Below are 20,391 nucleotides of genomic sequence, written 5' to 3'. Positions count from 1 at the left end.
CGTAATACAACTGAAATGTACACTTAAAAATGGTTAAGACAGTAAATTTTACATGTATTTTACCACAATTAAAAATTTCTTGTGTCTGTTTTTATGCTAGTACCATGCTGTTTTGGTTACTATAACTTTGTACTATAGTTTAAAGTCAGGTAATGTTATGCCTCCAGCTTTAGTTTTGTTTTGTTTTTTTTTGCTCATGATTGCTTTGGCTATTCATGGTCTTTTTTTATTCCATATGAATGTCAGAATTGTTTTTTCCACTTCTGAGAAGAATGTCATTGGAATTTTGATGGGGACTGTATTGAATCTGTAGATCACTTTGGGTAATATGGACATTTTCACAATGTTAATTCTTCCAATCCAAGAGCATAGGATATCTTTCCATCTTTTTGTGTCCTCTTTATTTTCTCTCAACAGTGATTTGTAGTTTTCATCATAGAGATTTTTCACATCCCTGGTTAACTTTATTCCTAGGTATTTTTTTTGGTGACTGCTGTAAATGGGCTAGCTTTCTTGACTTCTTTTTCTGCTAGTTCATCACTGGAGTATAAAAGTGCTACTGATTTTGTATTCTGCAACTTTACTGAAATCATTGATCAACTCTAAGAGTTGGCCCAATGGAACAAAACAGAGAACCCAGAAATCAACTCATGCACCTACAGCCATCTGATATTTGACAAAGGCACCAAGAACACACATTGGGGAAGAGACTGCCTCTTCAGTAAATGGTGGCGGGAAAATTGGACATCCATATGTAGAAGAATGAAACTAGACCCATACCTCTCACCATATACCAAAATCAACTCAAAGTGCATTAAAGAATTAAATATATGTCCTGAAACAAAATTCCTAAGAGAAAACATAGGAGAAACACTTCAGGAAGTAGGACTGGGCATAGACTTTATGAATACGGCCCCCAAAGCACAGGCAACCAAGGGAAAAATAAATGGGATTATGTCAAACTAAAAAGCTTCTGCACAGCAAAAGAAACAATTAACAGAGCAAAAAGACAACTGAATGGGAGAAAATATTTGTAAAATATACATCTAATAAAGGATTAATATACAGAATATACAAGGAACTCAAACAAATTAACAGCAAGAAAACAAGTAACCCAATGAAAAAATGGGCAAAGAACAGAATAGGTATTTCTCAAAGGAAGGTATGTGAATGGCCAACAGGCACATGAAAAACTGCTCAACGTCACTCAGCATTCAGGAAATGCAAATCAAAACCACTGTGAGATATCATCTCACTCCAGTTACTCTAGCTAATATCCAAAAGACTGAGAATAAAAAATGCTGACGAGGATGCAGAGAAAGGGGAATCATCCTCCTACACTGTTGGTGGGACTGCAAAATGGTGCAGCCTTTATGGAAAATGGTATGGAGGTTCCTCAGTCAATTAGAGATGGATCTACTACACAACCCAGCTATCCCACTGCTGGGTATATACCCAGAGGAACAGAAATCATCATGTCGAAGGGATACCTGCACTCCCATGTTTATTGCAACACTATGTACAATAGCCAAGAGTTGGAACCAGCCTAAATACCCATCATTGGATGAGTGGATAAGGAAAATGTGGTACATCTACACAATGGAATACTTACTTCTCTGCCATAAAAATGAATGAAATACTACAATTTGCAGCAACATGATGGACTTAGAGAAAATTATATTAAGTGAAATAAGCCAGGCACAGAAAAAGAAATACCGCATGTTCTCACTTATATGTGGGAGCTAATAAAAATAAATAAATATACAAACAAATAAATGCAGGGGGAGACACAACAATCACAATAATTCCTTGAACTTGTTAAGTGAACAGATCTGATGTTGATGGGGGGAGGGGGGAGAAAGGGGGAGGAAGGAGGAATTGGTAAAGGGTCACAAAAATCAACGACACTGTATATTGATAAATTAAAAAAATTAAAATTAAATTATTAAAAAGTCTTGAACATTGTTACTAATAAAGATGTGAGAAATTATTTTTAAAATGAATCACAGACCTGTATGTAAGAGGTAAAACTATAAAACTCTTAGATGAAGACAGAGGAATAAGTTTCCATAAGCTTGGATTAGGCAGTGATTTCTTAGATACATCAAAAGAAAAAATAAATTGTAACTCACCAATACTAAAAACTGTGTTTCAATGGGCACCATCAAGAAAAAGGGAATAACACATCTGCCAATCACTTATCTTTAAGGGACCTTGTATCCACAATGTATAAAGAATTCTTACAACTCAACAATAAAAAGATAACCCAATTACAAACTGGACTATGGACCCAAATAGACATTTTTCCAAGGAAGAGATACAAATACCCAATAAGCACATGAAAACAAGCTCAACATCGTTAGAGAAATGCAAATCAAAATCCCAATTAGATACCACCTCATACCCAGTAGAATGGCTATAATCAAATAGACAAACCATAACAACTGTTGGTGATGATGTGGAGAAATTAGAACCTTCAAACATTTTGGGGGGCAATGTGAAATCCTCAATCACTGTGGAAAACTTTGGCAGTTCATCAAAATGTTAAAGATGGAGCTATCCTACAACCTTGTAATTCCACTCATACGTACAAACCCAAGAGAAATAAACATATGCCCATACAAAACTTGTTCACAAATGTTCAGTGTTAGTCATAGCAGCCCCAAAGTGCAACAACCATCAACTGATGAATGGATAAATAAAATATGGTGTATCTATACCATGGAATATTTGGAATTAGAAAGTAATGAAGTACAGATAGATGCCACACATGGATCTACCTTAAAAACATTTCAACGTAACTGAAAGAAGCCAATCACGAAGGGCCCACATATTACATAATTTCATTTATATAATAGGTGCAGAATAGGCAAATCTACAAAGACAAAAATTAGATTAGTGGTTGCCAGGGGTTGTGGGAAATGGGTAGTGACCACTAATGGGTATAGGTTTCTTTTTCAAGTGTTGAAAATGTACTGGAATTAGGTAGTGGTTATGGTTGCACAACTCTGTGGATATACTAAAAACCACTGAATTGTATACTTTAAGGGTGAATTTTATGTTATATGAGTTTTTTCCAGTAAAGCTCTCATAAAGCAAAAAAAAAAAAAAAAAAAAAAGATGGAGTTTTATAAAACTATATTTTAGAGAGTTTCTTATTGAAGTTACTTTTAATGAAAGTTGTGGCACTTAAACAGTTACTGAAAAATATCCATCATTTTCCCTTTCCTGGTGAAAACTAGTACACATGGCAGATCTCAGTGATATTCTACAACCACCCACGCTGGTATGGAATTCTCACTTTAGGCAAACCTTTAAAAAAGCAAGTGAACTACACAATACCTTGACTGCTTTAACTCCAATGAACTATGGAAATATAAAGAAGCTGTGGTTCTTAATTCTTCAATATCAAAAGTAAAATTGGGAACTTAGATTCCTATTTGGCTCTCTAAGTGATAATAAAATTAATTACTATAATGCTAAACTTTTTCAGCCCCTTCATGTTTTCCATTCTTACTTTCTGTAGTGAACATCTGTTTCAGTTTGCTCCAAATCCCCCTTCCTCATCCAGTGTGATCCTGATGGGAGTTATCAATTACAGTGCATATGACACATGCCTGGCCAAGACCGCAGACCCCCCATCTCTTTTTCCCACAGGACTGATCCAACGCAGTGGCAGGCAATCTGGGGAAGACTAGAGTCCTTTGGCAGGATTTGATTTTGATCTTGGAAAAGGAAGTTCTCTCTCTCCTTTTTGAATCACAGATCTTAAGGGGGTGTGGGCTTATGGTTGACACTGGCCCATTACGTGGAGAGGACCAGCCTGAAAATTAAGCCAGAGAAAACAATCAAGAGATGGTAAAGAGCTCTGGCAATATCATCTGAGGCTTGGCATCAAGCTATGCCTATGGGTGACATTCAGTTTTTGAAGTTGTAACTTCAGTTAATCAGTGCAAATGAAGAATTCTCCAAGGAATCAAACATTGTTTTAGAACTAAATAGGACAGATTGAATTAAAGTTTTTTCCTAAACTTTCACATCTTTTGACAGGCTCTATGTTACATGTTGGTCACATCAGTGGCCTTCAGGATGTATGAACTAATTTGGTTGAAGAGTCAAGTTTGAAAATAACAATCTTTCCATTCTTTGTTCTAAAGAACAATTCTCAAAACACATTATGCTCTCAGCCCATAACTGTTCAATTGAATTGTTCTTCTAAAAACTTAGATCAACAGAGTCATTTACTTTGTACACACTCAAAAACAGAACTCATCCGTTTTCTCTAGTATTCCACAGAGAGAAAAACTGGTCCAAACACCCAGGTTTAGCAAAAAGTACATTTCCTATTTTGGCTTCTCTGTGTTAACAACCAGAGGAAATCCTTTGTTGTTTTCATCTTGGTTTCAACATAATGGTATCAATCTCCTTTTCTTCCTCTGAATCTTGATCTGGCATCCAACTGAAAATAAATTTACAATTAAATTAAATTTGGTAGAAGATAATTAATTAAAACACAACTTTGGTAAGGGGTGTCACCACATGAGAAGTAAAACACAGGGGAACTGTCAGAGCTACCAAGAAAAAACAATAATAAAAAAAAGATAGCGTTAAAAACAAAACTTCCCGTTAAGGGCAATTAATATGGATTTTCTTCTGAAGTAGAATCCAAATCACATTTATCTTTTTCTATGAACTTTTTTTTCTATGAACTATACTCAGTATATGTTCTTCTAGCAAACTTAACTTTCTAATTAAGTTTGTTTAGGTTAATATTCAAATGTATTTGAAATCTTTAAATACATAGCAACAGAGAGAAGGGGAAAGAGCCCTGAAAAATTTTAAATAACACATAATCATTTTGGGATTAAAAATCCTGAAAGTGGGGCCGAGCCCGTGGCGCACTCGGGAGAGTGCGGCGCTGGGAGCGCAGCAACACTCCCGCCGTGGGTTCGGATCCTATATGGGAATGGCCGGTGCTCTCGCTGGCTGTACCGGTCACGAAAAAGACAAAAAAAAAAAAAAATCCTGAAAGTGAATTAACCCCTGCAGGCTGACAGCATGTTCTTTGATTTAAGCCTCACAGAGCAGCCACTTATTAAGGGTGGTAGGTAGAGTGGAGGGTTTTAACGTCAGTATATGAGGCAAAATCGCAAAGTCAATTCCACTCACCAGAAGTTCCATAAGAATGAATTATTCTGGAGATAGACCCTACCAATGAGTCCAGCATGGCCATTGTGAGAGAGCCAGCCATTTATTCACCTGATCACTAAATGAAGTTGCTAAGAGTCATAATTTTTTCTTAATTAAAAATAATCCTGGGGCCGGCCCGTGGCTCACCTGGGAGAGTGTGGTGCTGATAACACCAAGGCCACAGGTTCGGATCCCTATATAGGGATGGCTGGTTAGCACTATTGGGAGAGTGTGGTGCTGACAACACCAAGTCAAGGGTTAAGATCCCCTTACCGTTCATCTTTAAAAAAAAAAAATCCTTAAACACGGGAATCACACACAGGATGGTGAGCTGTGAGGGCACAGCAGATCCAAACTTTCCATCTCACCTGTAATGGGACATACACTCTCTGTCTGAAATAATAAGCAAAATTACCCACACAATTTAAATTATGTCCCTGGATAACTAGAGTTGCATTAGTCAAGTGTGACATGACTCCACTCAGTTTGGAGAAAGACTGTTCATCTGCTATAACATCCCCTGGACTGCTCTTTCCAGTGTTACAGTATAAATGAAGCTCTGCCTTGTATTCGTATTTAGAAATGTTCAGAAGCACTTTTACTTTTTATCCAAGATTAGTACAAGTTTCTGCAGAAGGTAAACAATGAAAATTAAACAAAAAATGAATTCTGATTTTTTAATTTTTTAGAACTCACAGACTGAGCTAGGCATGGAATTTCATGGAGTGTTCTGTAAGTTCAGTGATATGATTACATAGTACAGCTCATCATTATCTCCATTAACTATTATCCATGACTTCTCAATTATCTAAACATTCTTTAAAATTCCTGACAAATGTAAAAGCTTGCACTTTACATGGGTAACAAAACTATGTGAGGGAAGGCAAGAACCTTCTCTTTGCATAAACAACAGGAAAATATGGCAGAGAACTGTGTCACTTGAGAAAGGAAACAGCATGGCCAAATTTAATCTAACTTTACACCCTCCCTGGATCTGATTAGCTGGCAAACATACCCAAGTTCTTTACTTGGCCTCCTGGGTCATAAGTATCTGTACCCTCTGTTTCTTTTGTCAACAAAAGGGAAAGGATTTGCTGTTGTACTTCCTAAACAAAGGCATGTCCAAGTCCAAGTGACTGCTTTCTTGAACAGGATACTCATATTTCTGATTTCATACCTTCCTTTCTCCAAGTAAAGACTCTCAGTTTCTATTCCAAACATCTCTGTGCACCTCTCAAATCAAAGAATGTTAGAGCAGAACCCCAGGGATTTGTAATGTCTTCTTAGACCCCCTTTCCACAATTCATCACTCCAAAATTCATGCGGAGATACTAACATTTTCTCCTACTCACATAAGACACAAGTGTTACACCTTAGACCTCCACATTATGGGTTTGTGTATAATTGCCAAACAGCAACATAAGCTTTTATTCATTTGTACTTGCCAAGACTTCATTTTCACACTTTCAGTAACCCAGGGAGGTCAGCAGCTGTAGTTAGTATAACAGCAGAATAACAGAACAATTAGTACAGGCTTGCATGAATGCTACCTAACATTTAACTCACCAGATTAAGAAATATTACGTACGTACTTTTTCATGAACTATATCACTGCAATACAGTATAACTACTAGGGTACTCTGAAAACCCTGCATAATTAGCCACTCATATTTCACTCCACAGAGCTAATTTTTAGCATAAGTATTAGCGTAGCATAAAATCTTTAATCACTTACCATTGATCTTTTACACTCAAAAAACGAATACTTCAAAGCTTTGCAGTGTCCTTCCTTCAAACACTGCCGAGGAGATTTTCCTTCCTGTGACACACAAAACAATATAAATACGCAGGAAATTTTCTCACAAAATAAAAAATAACTGTCGTTCCGAAAATAGTTTTAATGTTAAACAAAAGAGAAAAATAGTAAATTATATAATAAATAGTTCTATATTCAGTTTGATTGTTGATGCTTAAAGAAAATTGTAAATTTTGGGGCACTTTAAGGGGGCTCTTGAATTCTTGAAAACACTGGTTTCCATGGGATATTTTTCTTTAAAATGTTTATATAAAAACCCAGAAATGATATCTTATGGGTGAGACTTGCAAATTAGGTGCCCTAAAATTAGAACATTTTTAGTGTTAGTACTAAACGCTTTACATAGGTATTAATGAGGCAGGCTGGAGTACTACTTAAATAGAAACATCTGATGCATTCAACTGGTGAAAAATAAAATCCAGATTTCACCTGCTCTGCATAATCTGGGATTTCCTCTCAAGCAGATTTTGACTCTCCAACCCCACCACAGCAACCATTCCCCCAAACCTTCATTTTGTGAGTGCCTGTCACACTTGCCTAGTTTTTACTATGAAAAAACCTAGAGGGTCCTACCTCTGTGGTGTTCCTGTTCCCCAGGAATCTTGACCATTTTTTAGTCTGTACATCTGCCTGGGTTCTAGATTTCAATTGTCACCTACATCATTGATTCTCAAAAGTGGAACAGAGTAGCAAGCTTCCTTGCACTATTATGTTCCTCCCCAAATTCTGCAAAGCTGCTGATGGAGTGTATTGCCCACATGAATGATGATGAGGTAGACAAGACTACAACTACAATTTATAAGCTGCTGCCTCGCCAAACTGTATCTAAGATGCTACCTTTTACACAAGCTTTCAACTTATAATGCCAACTGTCTGGTGGAAAGATCCACTAGATACACTGAAGCTAAAAGGGAAACATCCATTCATCATCCCCCTCCACTTAGAATGCTGGCTGTCCCTTCACATTCACTGTTCCTTTTTTATTGTGCATATAGCTGGGCTAGATCTCCTAACCACCCTTACAGCTGGGTATGGTCATGTGTAAAATTATATGACCATGCCAGTTGTCAGGTTAGGGCCATTGTATTGTTAAAGCAATTCATAAATAAAGCCAAAAAGTTTCATTATTTTAGTTATACTAAGTTTCCATTTGTATTGTCAGGGCCAGGGCTCAGACCCTTCAAACCCATTGTACAGACTGGGTCACCAGACCCCTCCCGTGCCAGGCTGGGTCATAGACTCCTCACACACAGGTCCATGCTAGGTAATTGGGAAAGATCCAGGGAGCCAATGGCAGACAACACGAGCTCAGTCATCAGCAGTAGCAGCAACAGGTTGGTTGCAGCAACAGCCTCCAGCAGCAGTAGCAGCCTCCCTGGGAGGCGGGGGCTCTGTGGATCAGAGCCACTCATCCTTTAAACTTAAGTCCATAACCCAGGACACCCAGGTGCACATGCGCGATTACATTAGACAATAACCAAGGAATAGCTGGGCGCATGTGCATATTTACATCAAATGCTCAGCAAGATTCTGAACATCGGAGGGGCCCTGACCATTTTCCTATAGTTTCCTTACATCATGTGACTAAGTTCTAGCCAATGGACTGAGCAGGGAACTGAGATGTAAAACTTCTGGGTTGGTTCTTAAAGGAAAGAGGGTTGCCTCCTTTCCCCACTTCACTCCATAACATTTCTAGGCCGGATGATGTGAAAGCAAGACAACCTTGGACAATGAGTATGAGAGCAACATCCTAGCTCCGGTCACAGCACTAGAGCCACAAGAACAACAGTTTCTAGGTCCATGGAAGATTAACGGAAGCCACCCAGGCCCTACTTATAGGCACAAGAGCAAAAGTGAGAACTATCTTGTTTAAGCCACCATTTGAATCACTGTACTTGAGCCTAACACATTCCCAAGCTTTTTTGCCTTCTGAGGTCAAGATCAATCAGACCTCTGAAACATGGCTGTGCCCAAGAACCAACTAGGAAACTTTTAACTTATGGCGGAGAGGGGGGATGGGAGGGGGGAAAGGGGAAGGAGAGGAGGGGGAGGGAGGGGACAGCAGTGGAATCTGTACTTTTAAGCTCTCCCACCCCTACGTCCAGGTGACACTGATGGAGAGTCAACAGGTCTGGAAGCTGTTAATGGAGACACAAAGTAGATACCCTGTGTTGAGTGAGGTTCCTTTCATATAGCTGCAACCCTTTTGATCTACAGGAGTCATAAAACCCTAAGAAGTCTATCCAAGAGATGCCTTTCGAATCTGCTTTTTCCTTGCTTCTCTTCAGCCCCACCAGAATTTACACCATTACCCTGAGTTCCCCTGAGCCTCTATAGGTCCTTGACTATTTCCCACGGCAGCACCTAGAACTTTGTTTATGTTGAATTCCTTCCCAGAGTGAGGTGCTGAAGGTTTCAGGCGGGTTAAAGATTGGCAAGTGGAGACTATAGCACCCATCTGCCATAAGATCAGATTAACTTCTTTATTCAAGAATCTAAGGAATCAAAAGTCTCCATCAAAAATGAAGTGGCCATACAGAGCAGGCACAGACCTCAACAGAGCTTCCCCTGGTCTTCAGAGTCCCCAGTGGGCATTGGTGGGCGGTAGATGCCAGTGATGCCATTCAGGAAGGTAGGACCTCTTCTGGATGTGCAAAACTCACTGTTTTAACTCATTACCGCTCCTTTACATTCCAGTTGAAGTCATTTAGGGTGAAGTTAACACAAACTGTAAATGCACTTACACTGAAGAGACTGTTTATAAACATCACATTCTTCTAGCTGACCAAATTCAGCATCAATAAGACCACATACTCAGTGGGGGTAAAGCAAAGTCTGTACCAGGTGTGTTGGTCATAATCTCTGCCTACAGTTTTCTAGCTTCCCAGAGATCCACCTGTCCCATTCATCAGTATTTGTCCTGTATTAGAGCTTGGTACTCAGTAAATGTTAGCTAAAACAATTGTTGCAAAAAAACAACTTGTTGTTTCTCCTTGCCACCATTATTGTCCTCCACTTACACATAGTTTCTTTCCTCAGTCCTGCTCTGTATACTTTCTTTCCTCAATTCTCACCTCCATGGCCTTCCTGATGCCTAATGTCAGGATAAAATCCAAGCATCTCACTCTGACACATGTGGGCCTTCACACCCAGCTGCAACTTTCCTCTCAGTCATCTGTCGCACTCCCCATACTCCAGGCTCGGTAGGGCACTGGCGTCTCTGGGCCCTCCTACATCTCCCTGCCTCTGCACCTGCTGTTCTTTCAGATTTTCCCCCAACCACCACAGCTCTCACTCCTTAACTTGATAAACTACTACTCAACCTTGAAGACTTATCTCAAATGTCACCTCCTCTCTGAAAAGTTTTCAAATTCTTTTTTTTTTTTTTGTCGTTTTTTCGTGACCGGCACTCAGCCAGTGAGTGCACTGGTCAGTCCTATATAGGATCCGAACCCGCGGCGGGAGCGTTGCCGCGCTCCCAGCGCAGCACTCTACCAAGTGCGCCACGGGCTCGGCCCAAAAGTTTTCAAATTCTGAAGCAAAATCAGTTGCTCTTCACTGGGCTAAGGCATTTTTTCCTTAGATTTATTGATTAAACAAGTATTTGCTAAATGCTCACACAGCCCTTATGGCAGGAATTTAGACCTTTACATGTCTATTTCTCCCATAAGACCAAGGTTACACAGGTAGTGACTGTTACTGATTCATCTTTGTATCACCAGTGCCTGGCACCATGCCTGCCACTTAAGAGGCATTTACTAGGACGGGCTAAACATCTGCACCAGTGAATGAAGCAGCAGACTGGAAACAGCCCTGGATAGGAGAGCCTGAAAATTAGGGAACCTCAGTTTCCTTATTCGTATAAGAAGGTTGGACTAGATAACCTCTTAAACTTGTAACAACTCTGACGTTTTACTAGACACTGGGAGGCAAGTCTGGCTGACTGCTAAAATCAGTGAATCAAACAATCGTTACTCAGCAGAAACACTGATACAGACTGATGGCGGATGTGCATTTCGGGGTAGTTGTCAATGGGAGCAACTTTCTGAAACTACATCCTCAAATGCAAAAATAATTGCACACAAGTGATTGCCCTCCTATCAGACCTCTGTAATTGGAAAAGCATTTGTGCTTTACTTGGACCCTAAACCAGAACCCAGATCCCGGGTCAACTCTGAACCTCACTGCATGCCTCACTGCCTTCAGACCGGGTGCCGAGCAGACCCGTGGCTGGAGTGAGGGAAGAGCGGAGGGGAAAAGGGCAAAATGATGAAAACACAGCCACCTCATTTACCACTTACCACCCCGGAATACAGAGAACTACAACTCAAACTCAAAACAACACCAGGCAAAGTTAGCATATACTGTCACAAGTGAAGAGAGGATAAACTGCTAGCCAAAACAATCCCAGGCTTATGGAACGATAAATAACAATTCATTCGACAGATTTTCATTTCCTGGCGCGCAAGAAACCCGTCTTCTTCTTTTAGTTTCCCGAGCCTAGCGGAGTGCCAGCATTCAGCAAACGCTTCTTAAACCGAAATGGCTTAATATTAACAACAGGCCGACGGGGCGGGTATCGTTATCTCCAATTCAACACGGAGAGAACCGAGAATCCCACAGCTCAGGGCTCTGCCCACGTTCAGTAAGCTGACGCTGTGGCCTACACGCAGGACGGCTCTTGACCGCCACCGCCGGCCGACAGGGACGGCTTCGCCGGCCCCGCCTCCCGGTGGCAGGCGCCGTCACCGCGCCGGACGCCCGGCCGCGCTACCTGGAGCACACAGTCCGACTGCAGCAGACACTCGCCCAGGTCCTCCTTCACGCCCGCGCACGCGCCGCCCTCCGGCTTGTCCTCGTAATACCGGGGCATGACGGCGTCCCCCCTGCTGCCGCCGCGACCCTCTCAACCCCCGACGCCGGGGCCCAGCGGCGAGCGAGAGACGCCCGCCCGGAAGCCACCGCAACAACTTCCGGCGGTTGCGGCGGAAGTGGAAGCGCGTGACGCGGCACGCCCGGGCGCCGGCTACGTTGCGGGAAGGGAAGTTGGACCCACGGCGGCTGGGCTGGGCCGCAGGGCGGTGGTGGCGGGCTAGCTCGGGCCCGGTCCGGGCGGTAGCGGGGCTCCAGGTGAGACCCGAGGATCGCTCTGCCCGCGCGCGGCTGGGCCTGGCGCCGGCGTCGTTTCTTCCGGCAGTGGCGGCCGGGCAGGGACCGTGCCCGCGTCGCGCCCCGCGGCAGAGTTGCCGGGTAAAACCCAGGACGCCCCGTTACGTTTGAATCGCAGAGAAAGGAGAAACTGTTAGCGTGAGCATGTCCGAAACATTGCGTGCGACATATTCAAACACGATTCGTTGCTTGAGTGAAATTCAAACGTAGCCGGCCTCTGTGCTTTTATGTGCCGAGCCTGGCGCCGTTCCCGCGGCCCCGGGCTGGCGGGGAGCAGCTGGGCCCGGCGAGGGGCTGCCGGCGCCCCGGAGCTGCGAAGTGGACTGGGAGACTAGGCCGCCGGGCGGGGACCTGACCTCGCCGGGCCCCGGACCGGTCGGACTGGGTTCCCGCGCTGTCGTTCCTCCTGCTGAGCTTTTCCGGGAGGACGACTTATAGGGATCGGAGTGCTGCATTGCTTTTATATCACATTCTACTGAGTGAGAGGCTTGCTGGCCATACGGTGACGGTTAGCCCGTGTGAATAGGCCATTTATTTTACTTCTTCGGTAACATCGTTTTCTAATCGGCTTAAAGGCTTTTTCTTAAAGGCTTGGTGGTTACGAGCACGGAATTTTGAGTCAGAATTCGAATCTTGTTTCCATCACTATCTTGGTGCTCTTGGGGAGGTCATTTCTCCTGTGCCTCTGTTTCCCCTCCCTCTGCCCACGGTAGCATCCTGGGAGGAGGGCTGAGGATTGTATGAGGTCACGTGTGGGAAACGCAGGGCCCCTGGAAAGTGTTAATTCGGACGGTTCAGAAGGGCAAGGTGTCGCCCTCGCCTGCAGTGCAGTCAGCAGTTCTCCAGCCCCACGACAAGCCAGCTGCCTTCGCTTTTCACCCCTGACTTTTCTCAAGGGTTGGGAGAAAATGTAAAGTGATCTCCCTGCTAAATAACTCGGAAGAGGGATGCTGGTACCCAAAAGTTTCTTCAAGTTTATGTGTAAAAGGTTTTTTTTTTTTTCCACCTAGGAAGATGTTGCCAAGTACTTCAATGAATTCCTCAATGCTGGGGAATGGAGCCTTGAATTCCAGGGATGCAGCAAGACATACGGCTGGCGCAAAACGTTACAAATACCTGAGAAGGCTTTTTCGTTTTCGGCAGATGGACTTTGAGTTTGCTGCCTGGCAGATGTTCTACCTGTTCACTTCCCCACAGCGGGTTTATAGAAACTTTCATTACCGAAAACAGACAAAGGACCAGTGGGCCAGAGATGACCCTGCTTTCTTGGTCCTGTTAAGTATCTGGCTCTGTGGTAAGTCTTAGTTTATCGGCAATGGAGTTGAAGAACACATTGAGCATTTCAGATTAGACTTGTCATTTAGAGGATCTTTTGCTACAAATGTGTGGATCAGAATTGGGGGATATTTGAAGCTGTTTTTTCCTTTTTTATGGAGCCTCAAAAATCTTCTCTCAGGAAAGAAGGTCATATACTTTCTAGTTCTACAGGTCCCACATTAAACTGTTACCTTGGGGTTTTGAAAAGCAGGGGACAAGATTTACTCCATGTCTTTTAACTATTATGAATCGATACCCAAATGCCAACTTACTGTGAGAAGGAATATCGAGACTGGAAATTGCATTTCACAACCAGGCAAATCTAGAGTGAGATTTCTGAAAGTACTGATATGAACTTGAGACACTACTTTGAAGTTCTCCAGTGAGTAATGAAAGGGTCCCAGTCACATTTAGGGTGTTGAAGGTGTAAGATGTTGAAATGAGTAGGGTGTTTTTCACCTTTAACTGGACTTCAGTTGAGAGCCTTCTCTGTACTGGTCTTGTTTTCTAAATGCTGGGGTACTGTGGTGAACTAGCCTGGCAAGGGCTCTCCTCAATAAACTTCAGATATCTTGGTGGCCATGCTGTGTTCTAAGGAGGTATGTGTTTCTACGTCAGTTCCATATAACACACCTTCGGAGTTCTGTTTACGTGTCTGTCTCTACCACTAGACTCTGGGCCTCTGGAGGGCAGGGAATGTGTGTTGTATCCTGAGAACCTAGCAGAGTGTCTGAATGAATCTTGTCAATCTTTCTTTCAGTGTCCACTATAGGATTTGGCTTTGTCTTGGACATGGGATTTTTTGAGACGATTAAGCTTCTCCTTTGGGTTGTATTCATAGATTGTGTAGGTGTTGGTCTTCTAATAGCAACTTTAATGTGGTAAGTACCATAACTTTGGTTTTTCATATACTGCTGTGGAGCCTCCATTTATTTGCTTCAGAGGTTCAGTGGAAATTTAAACCAAAATAGATTAACTGAAATGATCAATTTTGACTGCTAAGATTATAACTTAACCCTCCTGTGTTGGTATCTATATCAGAAAATACTCTAAGGGATGGTCTGTATTGTCAAAGAGCAGCAAATAATTGAAATAATGATTATATTATATCATACTAACAAAATCCCTGATTTTGCAAAAAATATTATGAATTTAGCCAATTCTGCTTAAGTTGTCTGGATGATAGCGTGATTTTCTGCATTTGTCAGTGGGGACAACATCATTTAAATTTAGAGGGTTCTTTCATGGAATCTTTTGGTCTTTGACATTAAAGTATACTTGAAAAAGGATTTTTTTAAACTACTACTGAGTTGCCTTCCTGCTGAGAATAAAACACGTACACAGACACACACACACACACACACACGCTTTTTGAAAGGGTTCTCAGTCTGACTTTGGGCTTGATTTAAACCTAGCGTGTGGATTTTTGGTTCTCTCACAGCTAAAGCACTTCTGTGTGGTTGGCATGTAGATGAAGGGCAGTGGGTGTGGCCAATGATCTTAGTAGAAGTCCATTGGTTGAATAGGGGTAGTGGTCATTGTATATCAGACGAGACACCATGGTACATTTTTAGTGGCAGAGAGACCTGGCTTCAAATGCCAGCTCAGTCATCTGTGTAATTCTTTGTCTCAGTGTCCTCTTTTGTAAAATGGAGTTAAACTATCTATTTTGTCAGGTTTTTTAGAGGATTATTGTATAAAAAGCACCCAGCACATAGTAAATGCTTAACATATGGTAGCTATTGATATTTTAAACAAAACTCTGAGACTGTAAACTCAGATAATACCAACCTTTTATTCTTTTTAATTTCTGACTAGTATAGTACAGGTTTTGTATATACTATATGTATATATCAGCATTTACTAGTCAATAAATGCTGTGCATCGTTAATCTAACATTCTAAAATCTGGCCTAATTAATACCGCTAACTAATGTAAGTCATATATTCATTATCAAGATATCCATGAAAAACACATGGTGTATGAAAACATTTCAAATAGTTTCTAGCAAGCATTCTGCCATGAATGCAGGGATTCCAGAGAGCCACAGAAACCAAGTTATCCTGGAGTTTAGCATCTCTAGTGTGAGTCTGTATCACAGTTTGAGTTAAATAGAAAAGGACTCAGTATATTATTGAGAACTCGTGTTGCGTTGTAAATTGTGTGGAACTAGAAATAGAAATGATCACATGTAATTGTGATCATCCCAGAGGTGCTGCAGGAATGGGCATGAGAAGGTGTTTTGGGGGGATGTGAGATAGTTGATTCCTGGTACCAGGAACTTCAAGTCAAAGGCATACAAGTGTGACATGGTCTGCTAGTCTGGGAGCATAAGGTGACACTGAATGGCTAGGGAGGAGATGTGACTAGAGAAATTGGCCTTAACTCAATTCAGGGAAAAAATTGGACTTTATCTCATAGGCTGTACATGTGAGATGGGAGGTGGAAGAGAGGTGGGGAGCTTGGAGGCTTTGAGGTAAGGAAACAATATCAAATTCACACTTTAGGAAAAATGTTTTCCATGGCAGTGGAGGAGGAGTTGGCTGGATACAATTGCCGGGGTCTGCATAAAAGAAGAGGACACTCAGAATAGCATGGCAAGGGTAGGAATAGAGAGGAGAGAGATGGATTGAGATCTTCCTGTGATAACAGGATATGGTGAGAGAGAGGGAAGAGGAGGCAGCGGCCTCCTTTGAGATGGCCTGCAAGCCTAGGGCATCAATGACTGAGTCCGTGGCAGGTGCACATGAAGCATTCCTTGTTGGACATATGGAGTTCAGGGAGCTTGTTGAGTAGTGGAAATGAAGGACAGTGAACACTGAAGTCCATGACTCTAACCCTGGAGACAACAGTCTGGCCATGAGGACATGACTGGCATCATTAACGTGGAGGTGGGAGGTGAAACCACAGTTGTTTTTGAGCTCTCTCAGAAGGAATATCTGCGTTCTAGAGGTGACACTCGGACTGAGGAGAGAACTTGGCAGGTGCCTATTTGAGGGATAAGGATGGGATAGGAGCCGCAGGGGAATGACCACAGAAAGGGAACTCTTGGGGAGTGAGTTATGTGTCTGTTACATAAAATTGTAATGGCACAGGTTCTTGACTGCACTGGAGAATGTTTTGGTAAGTTCCAGTTTGTTCAAATGAAATAGTGTTATTTTGACATTTTCAGATAACTAAGTGCAGGACTGTTTATTAGCAGTGCACCATGTTTTTTCTCTTTATTTTCTATTTTTATTTCCACTCTAGGAATAGCATTTTCTTAATTATATCCTTGAATTTAAATGAAATGATGCATATAAGAAAGTACACTGAATTCCACAGACATGTTTATAATACAAATGATCCTTTTCTTTTTCTTTGAAAATCTACTTTTCTATTACCTAGATATTAATGCTTTTCATTATTTGATCATTTAACTGAACAACTAGTAGGCCATGCTATACAACAGTGACATAAGCTTGAATAATTGTTCACTTATGGCCGGATATGTCACTGGCCAGCCTTTCCCTAATGGTTCCTTCTATTTCCCTCACCTTTTAATAGGTGACTGGCCGTCTTAGGCCTCGGACCTGTTTGCTATCTACATTCATTCTTTTAGTGGTATCATTCAGTCCCATGGCTTTAAATTATCATCTACACACTGATGAGTTTATATCTCCAGCTTGACCTCTCTAAACCCTGCACTCGATATAACACCTTCTTACTCTGTACTGACAGGCATCTTCAGCTTAACGGCTCCAAATCCAGTCTCCTGCACTCTCCTTCCCGCTGCAGAACCAGTCTTCCTGCAGCCAGCCCACCTCGGTTAATGGCAGCTCCTCTTCCATTTGTTCAAGGCAAAAACCTCTCAGTCAGCCTTGACTCTTTTTTTGTCACATCCCTCGTCCAGTACTTAATCCTGTTGGCTCTGCCTTCCAGCCATAGCATAGCCCACGTCTCACCACCTTCACCGCTGCCTGCCACTCAGCTTGTCTCTTCCTTGCAGTAACATTCTTACTAGTCTCTCTGCTTCCTCTCTTGTCCCTAGAGTCTATTCTCAGATTGGCCACCAGGGAGGCCCTGTGAGAACATTTAAGTCAGACACTCTTCTCACAACTCCACAGTGACTTCTCATTTCACCAAGAGTAAAAGCCAAATGGCCGCAGGCTCCAGGTGATCTGGCTGCCTGTTTCTTTCTGACTTCACGTTCTGCTCCTTTTCTTCTTCTTACAGACACACTGGTCTTCTCCTTACCCATTTCTCAAACGTGCCAGGCACCATTACTGCCCTTGGGTCTTTACCCAGACGTTACTTAGTGACCATCACATTTAACACGGCATCTCAAGTTTCTCTTGTCTGTCCTTCTTTACTGCTTTATTTTTCTCCGTAGAACCATCTGACATATTTATATTATCGTCAGTCTTCTCCCACTAGATTGAAGGCAAGGGTTTTATGTCTTGTCTACTGTTATATCTCCAGAACTTAGAATAATGTGTTTGGCACACAGAAGGTAGACAATAAATATTTATAGAATTAATTTGATTATATTACATAAGGAAGTTTAATTTTGCTCTGCAGGTTCATCTCTAACAAGTATTTAGTGAAACGACAGAGCAGAGACTATGATGTGGAGTGGGGCTATGCCTTTGATGTGCACCTGAATGCTTTTTATCCACTCCTAGTCATTTTGCATTTTATCCAGCTTTTTTTCATCAACCGTAAGTAGCAGTTACTTCTCAAAATATTATCCAAGTATTCATAGTATGAATTGGTAAAGAGATTCATTGTGTGCATCTCTTCTGGCAGATGTTATCCTAACAGACACGTTTATTGGATATTTAGTTGGAAATACTTTATGGTTGATTGCAGTTGGCTATTATATCTATGTAACCTTCCTGGGATACAGTGGTAAGTAACTAAAAAAAATTTTTTTGGTTGGTTGAGAGCATAACAGGAAGGGGAAAAGTTTTAACAGTAAAATAGCTTACCTTTGTGGAGCACATACAGGAGTTATCTCATTAATCATTTAATCTTCATAACAATTATATGACATAGGATTACTTATCCCCATTTTTCAGATGAGGAAACTAAGGCATGGTCATATAGCTTGAAAGTGGCATAGCTGGTATACAACAAATTTTATAATTTCGACAAAGCATTGTAAACAATTCTGATCATCTCCAAGTTACTTGCAGGAATCCACGACCATTTTGCTCTTCCTTTTCTATCATACTTTCAGGTTCTGAGTTGCCAGCAGTAGGGCAGAGTGAGGAAGGGGTTGGGCCTGGCATATGGGCACATAGGTATATGAATGAAAGTTGTTTAAAACCTTTCTGAGTCATACTTTTGCCTTATTTTTAGTTTTTATGATCAGTGCATAGGTGATCACATATCAGGCCCAACATTTACTGATCTCAGGACATATTTGCAAATTTACTATTAAATCCTGTTGTAAATCTAGAGATCTCACTTGTGTTTTATTAGCCCTTACTTTCCTGTTACTTCGGGTGATTAGGACCTTACTGTGAGCACAAACTGGCTCCTCTGGCCGAGTTGTTCCACCCCCGCGGCTGGTTTGCCGGGGACTTCTTAACACCCTCATTGTAATCCCTTGTTTTGGGTATCGGGAGTCCTTTCTCTTGTCCAGGGGAGATGCGTGACATTTTATATTCAGATTTCTAACTAATCTTCACATACTTTGAGAAAGCGTTTTATGATTAGAACACTGCAACACTGTAGTTTCTCTTGGTGGAGTTTTTAACACTCTCCTGGTCACTCCCTACCACGCAGAACGGTTTCTTTGAGTCCAGCTCAGTTTCCATTTAGGAGCTTCCTGTATGAGAAATATTTAAGTCAGAACACATGGTGTAGGGTCCTACTAACTAAGCAAGAGCATGGATATTTGGGGCGAGACTTTATATTCAACTAAGAGTTTTAGTTCTTTCTTAAAGCTTGGTATACTAATTGAGATTGCACCTTCTCAGTGTGGGGGTATAATGCTTTTTACACTGGAAAAATCCCAGTAGCTAAAAGTTGTTTTCTCCTGTAATGTCATCTGTCTCCACTTTCAGATGACTCCTAGAGGATTGATTGAGGCAGTCACAGGCTTACATTCACCACAGGCTTCATTAACATGTGTGATGTCTGTCCCTCCCTCTTTACCTCTCCGAGTCCTGGCTTGCTTCCCACTCAGCCTGTGCACTGAAATAACGAATCCCTCTCCTCCTCGGTTTCTTCACAGCCCTAGATGAGAAGGGAGCAACACAGAGGGGCACTGAGAGTAGTGTAGTTCTGGCTATTAATAGCATCATCTTACGGATTCAAAATGTACGTTCCTTTTTTGCCCCATATGTTGAATTAAGAGCTAGTCATATTCCCTTTTTAAAAAAAAATCAATTTGGATTTGTTTCTTTTCCAGCATTGCCATTTTTGAAAAATACAGTAATTCTTCTCTATCCATTTGCACCTCTCATTCTACTCTACGGGCTGTCACTGGCGCTAGGATGGAACTTTACCCATACTCTGTGCTCTTTCTACAAGTACAGAGTGAAATGAAAAGACAGAATGAGAATATTCCATCTTAACTGTGTCAACAGTATTGATGAAATGATGATTTCTTGTAAACTTGTAAATAAACTATTTGTAGATAAAGGTGTAAAGTTTGCAAATTTGAATAAATATATGTTAACACTGTTGTCAAGCACATTCCTTAAAACTAATTAAATGTATTTTCTATAATATTTTTAAAGCATGCCATGTTATTCATTCTAAAATTTGCACACACAAGAGCTATATAAAAAATACTAAGGGCATAGAAATGTAAAACTATTTTAAATACGAATTAAGTATTTTTGAAAGAGTATCCATTTGCAGAACGTGGTAATAAGCATACACCCTCTATCCTGTTACTGACAATG

The 20,391-nt window shown here is 41.5% G+C and overlaps 2 protein-coding genes across 4 annotated transcripts; one reads left to right on the top strand and one right to left on the bottom strand.

Moving 5' to 3' along the window:
* Positions 1-3,123: 3,123 nt before the first annotated feature.
* On the bottom strand, positions 3,124-11,998 carry LOC134363362 (cytochrome c oxidase assembly factor 5). The gene is made up of 3 exons (XM_063078967.1): positions 11,781-11,998; positions 6,926-7,009; positions 3,124-4,459 (listed from the first exon to the last, which is right to left on the bottom strand). The coding sequence occupies exons 1-3, from the start codon at positions 11,877-11,879 to the stop codon at positions 4,418-4,420; spliced, it is 225 nt and encodes a 74-aa protein (XP_062935037.1). The 5' UTR covers positions 11,880-11,998; the 3' UTR covers positions 3,124-4,417.
* On the top strand, positions 11,983-20,171 carry UNC50 (unc-50 inner nuclear membrane RNA binding protein). 3 transcript variants are annotated; one of them, XM_063078965.1, is made up of 6 exons: positions 11,983-12,136; positions 13,190-13,469; positions 14,253-14,373; positions 18,053-18,192; positions 18,281-18,382; positions 19,893-20,171. In XM_063078965.1, the coding sequence occupies exons 2-6, from the start codon at positions 13,190-13,192 to the stop codon at positions 20,027-20,029; spliced, it is 780 nt and encodes a 259-aa protein (XP_062935035.1). In that variant the 5' UTR covers positions 11,983-12,136; the 3' UTR covers positions 20,030-20,171. The 3 variants fall into 3 exon arrangements, with proteins under 3 accessions (XP_062935035.1, XP_062935034.1, XP_062935036.1); XM_063078964.1 differs by having other exon boundaries at positions 12,046-12,136; positions 13,186-13,469; XM_063078966.1 differs by lacking the exon at positions 11,983-12,136 and adding an exon at positions 12,145-12,256 and having other exon boundaries at positions 13,186-13,469.
* Positions 20,172-20,391: the final 220 nt, after the last annotated feature.

The sequence above is a fragment of the Cynocephalus volans genome, chromosome 14 (genome assembly GCF_027409185.1).
Source record: "Cynocephalus volans isolate mCynVol1 chromosome 14, mCynVol1.pri, whole genome shotgun sequence".
In the NCBI taxonomy this organism is placed as follows: domain Eukaryota; kingdom Metazoa; phylum Chordata; class Mammalia; order Dermoptera; family Cynocephalidae; genus Cynocephalus; species Cynocephalus volans.
This window is presented reverse-complemented; position numbering and strand designations above follow the sequence as displayed.